This window comes from Pteropus vampyrus, unplaced genomic scaffold (genome assembly GCF_000151845.1).
Source record: "Pteropus vampyrus isolate Shadow unplaced genomic scaffold, Pvam_2.0 Scaffold7462, whole genome shotgun sequence".
NCBI lineage: Eukaryota > Metazoa > Chordata > Mammalia > Chiroptera > Pteropodidae > Pteropus > Pteropus vampyrus.
The window spans coordinates 1,852-4,288 of NW_011896243.1; the positions used below are offsets into that span (position 1 = coordinate 1,852).

The 2,437-nt window shown below is 57.6% G+C and overlaps 1 protein-coding gene across 1 annotated transcript; it reads right to left on the minus strand.

The window, feature by feature from the left end:
- Window positions 1–256: 256 nt before the first annotated feature.
- On the minus strand, window positions 257–2,400 carry LOC105310619 (coiled-coil domain-containing protein 51-like). Its single transcript, XM_023526799.1, has 2 exons — window positions 1,716–2,400; window positions 257–705 (listed from the first exon to the last, which is right to left on the minus strand). Exons 1-2 carry the CDS (start codon window positions 2,082–2,084, stop codon window positions 493–495), a joined length of 582 nt encoding a protein of 193 aa, XP_023382567.1. The 5' UTR covers window positions 2,085–2,400; the 3' UTR covers window positions 257–492.
- Between the last annotated feature and the right edge of the window lie 37 nt (window positions 2,401–2,437).

Below are 2,437 nucleotides of genomic sequence, written 5' to 3' on the forward strand. Positions count from 1 at the left end.
CAGGAGCCTCTGGGGCACATTTCCTCAGTCAGGGAGCAGGGTCAACCACCTGGGCTCCTCAGAGGTTCATAGCACCTGTGGGCCCCACTACCGTGTCCCTGGGGCTCCGCCTCACGCCTGACACCGATTACGTGCTAATGAATGAAGGCAGCACAAGCCCGCTCGGGTGTGGGAGCAAAGGCATCGGGGTGGCTGAGGTGAGCCGCACTGTCCTCCTGCCCAGGCAGTGTAGCTTTCGCCAGACATGCGTCTCTCAGGACGGAAGTGTCTGGCACTCCTGGGGCCAGCACCCTCCATGGTGTTCCCTCCTCAGCACCCTGAGGCCCCAATTATGCTGCCCTGGACTGCTGGCTCCAGTACTCTAGAAGGAGGCGGGTGGATGGGCTCTGGAAGCCTGGGGCCCGGTCGCTCCAACTGGGGCTTCTGGTTTGCCTCCTCATCAGGTCTCTGACCACCAGACCAGTCAGGGTTTCCACCGCACCCCTCCATGACCTAGGGTCCCTGTCCAGGTGAGGAAGGGCTGCCTCCCGAGGTGCCTACCTGCAGCATCCTGTGCTCCTGAGTGGCCAGCTCCAGGTACCGGTTATCCTCTCGGGAGATGCGGTCCAAGCGGTCCCTCACCTCCTTCAGCTTGGCCTGCTGCGCTTCCACATCTTCCCGAGCCTCGCGGACGAGCCCTCGAGCCACCATGAACACCTTCTCTGCCTGTGGAGAGAACAACGGAGGCCGGCTGCCCCTTCTCGCCATACCCGCACAGGCTCATCTCTAGTCCCAAAACGCTGTGGCTGAGGTCAGCGGGGTGTCAGTGCAAAAGGCAGAGAGAGTCCCTCAGACACAGAACCCCGGCTCACTCAGGGGTCCTCAGAGTGCAGCCCCAGCCACGCCCACCGGAATCAGCGGATTAATCCATTCAAGTAGAAATAACATGCCCCTGGGAAACTGGAAAACAGCTATGACTGCACGCAATCTTTGTCCACCGAACCCAGCCAACTCTAGTCTGACAAACTACAGAAAAGAACCGATGAAAGACGTTTCCACGTGTTACCTTAGTGACACCTCACAACAGTGCCAAGAGAGGCATTGCAACGGCTTCGTTTTACAGGCCCAGAAACCCTGTCTCAGCCAAGGTCGTGACCTCCAAGGGCAGAGGCAGCACTCTGCCTCAAACTCCGCAGCTGGAGTCCAGGTCCTCCCACCCCACTATACTGGTCTGCACCCAGGCAGGAGTGGGAACAGGTGGCAGAGTGCACATCCGCTCCCACAAAGGACTTGACAAACACAGGCAGCTCTTTCCACCCCTAGTACGATTCTCAGGGCCTCTACCTTCCACACAGGGCTTCGAGGACACGGTAACACATCAACTCTCAACTCCAACCCCTAAACTGTCAGTGAAGGAAGTGTCTGCTGGCCTGACAGAATGGATGCTATTGGCCAGGGACTCACTGGCACACAGCAACTTATTTTCGGGGGGATGGGGGTCACAGTTACACAGAGATCTTCACCCTAGTACTATCAAACCTATGCTGTCATGTGAGGAACAGTCAAATCTCTCTACTACTTGCATTTGTTCAAGAAAAGGCAAATCTGGATGTGGCTCTAAGCACCATGTAGCTGGCAGCTGGTGACTTGGGCTGGTGACTTGTGTGGCAGGAGCCTCTGGGGCACATTTCCTCAGTCAGGGAGCAGGGTCAACCACCTGGCCTCCCCCTCCTCACCTCGGTCACGTTTCCCTGGGCCTCTCGAACCTCATTGAGTCCGACAAACTCTTCATATCTGTCCCACCAAGTCTTGGCCGTGGAAGACGCTCGCTGCTGAATGCCATGCCCCAGGGCCCTTCCCAGGGCTGTGAGGCGGTGATACAGCCCGAGGGCCACGTCCTCAGGCCTTTTCTCTCTCGGCTGGCTGGGGCCTGGGCTGCAGAGAGTCCTGGTCATAGAGGGGTCCTTTCCAACGAGGCCTCTCCGCATCAGTACGGGGGGCACACCCGCGACGTGCTGCATGGCAAACACAGGGCTGCACCCTGTCATTGGGAGATCTGTGGGGGACACCAGACAGATCAACTCACAGCTGAGAAAGCTGGGCATGAATCAGGCAGGTTGCAAGCCCTAGGGACAGTTCTGAACCGACTAACTTCCACTAAGAAGTCCAAACTGAGAGCTGCTGTGCTGGGCCTGGAGATTGCAGCCACTGCGGACAGGCTTTCCCCGGGGACCCGGACAACAGGATACATCAGGAAAGAATGTATCTGGGAAATCATGCCTTCCGCATCCCCCAGGTCTCTATTATGACTTGAATAAGAGTTCTGGTGCCCACGTTCCTGTTAATGGCAAAGGAAATTCTCAAACCTGAGTTGTGCGCACGCTGACAAAGCCCCACAAAGACTGATAAAGACACCCGGGGAAACTGTGGGACCAGCGGGTTTCAGCGACAGAGGACA

Bases quoted from the DNA above. Each gene is read 5' to 3' on its own strand.
- LOC105310619 (XM_023526799.1), bottom strand. From the start codon at position 2,084: ATGCCCAGCTTTCTCAGCTGTGAGTTGATCTGTCTGGTGTCCCCCACA. The intron at 706-1,715 runs GTGAGGAGGGGG...TTCTCTCCACAG, and splicing joins CCCAGGGAAACGTGACCGAG to GCAGAGAAGGTGTTCATGGT.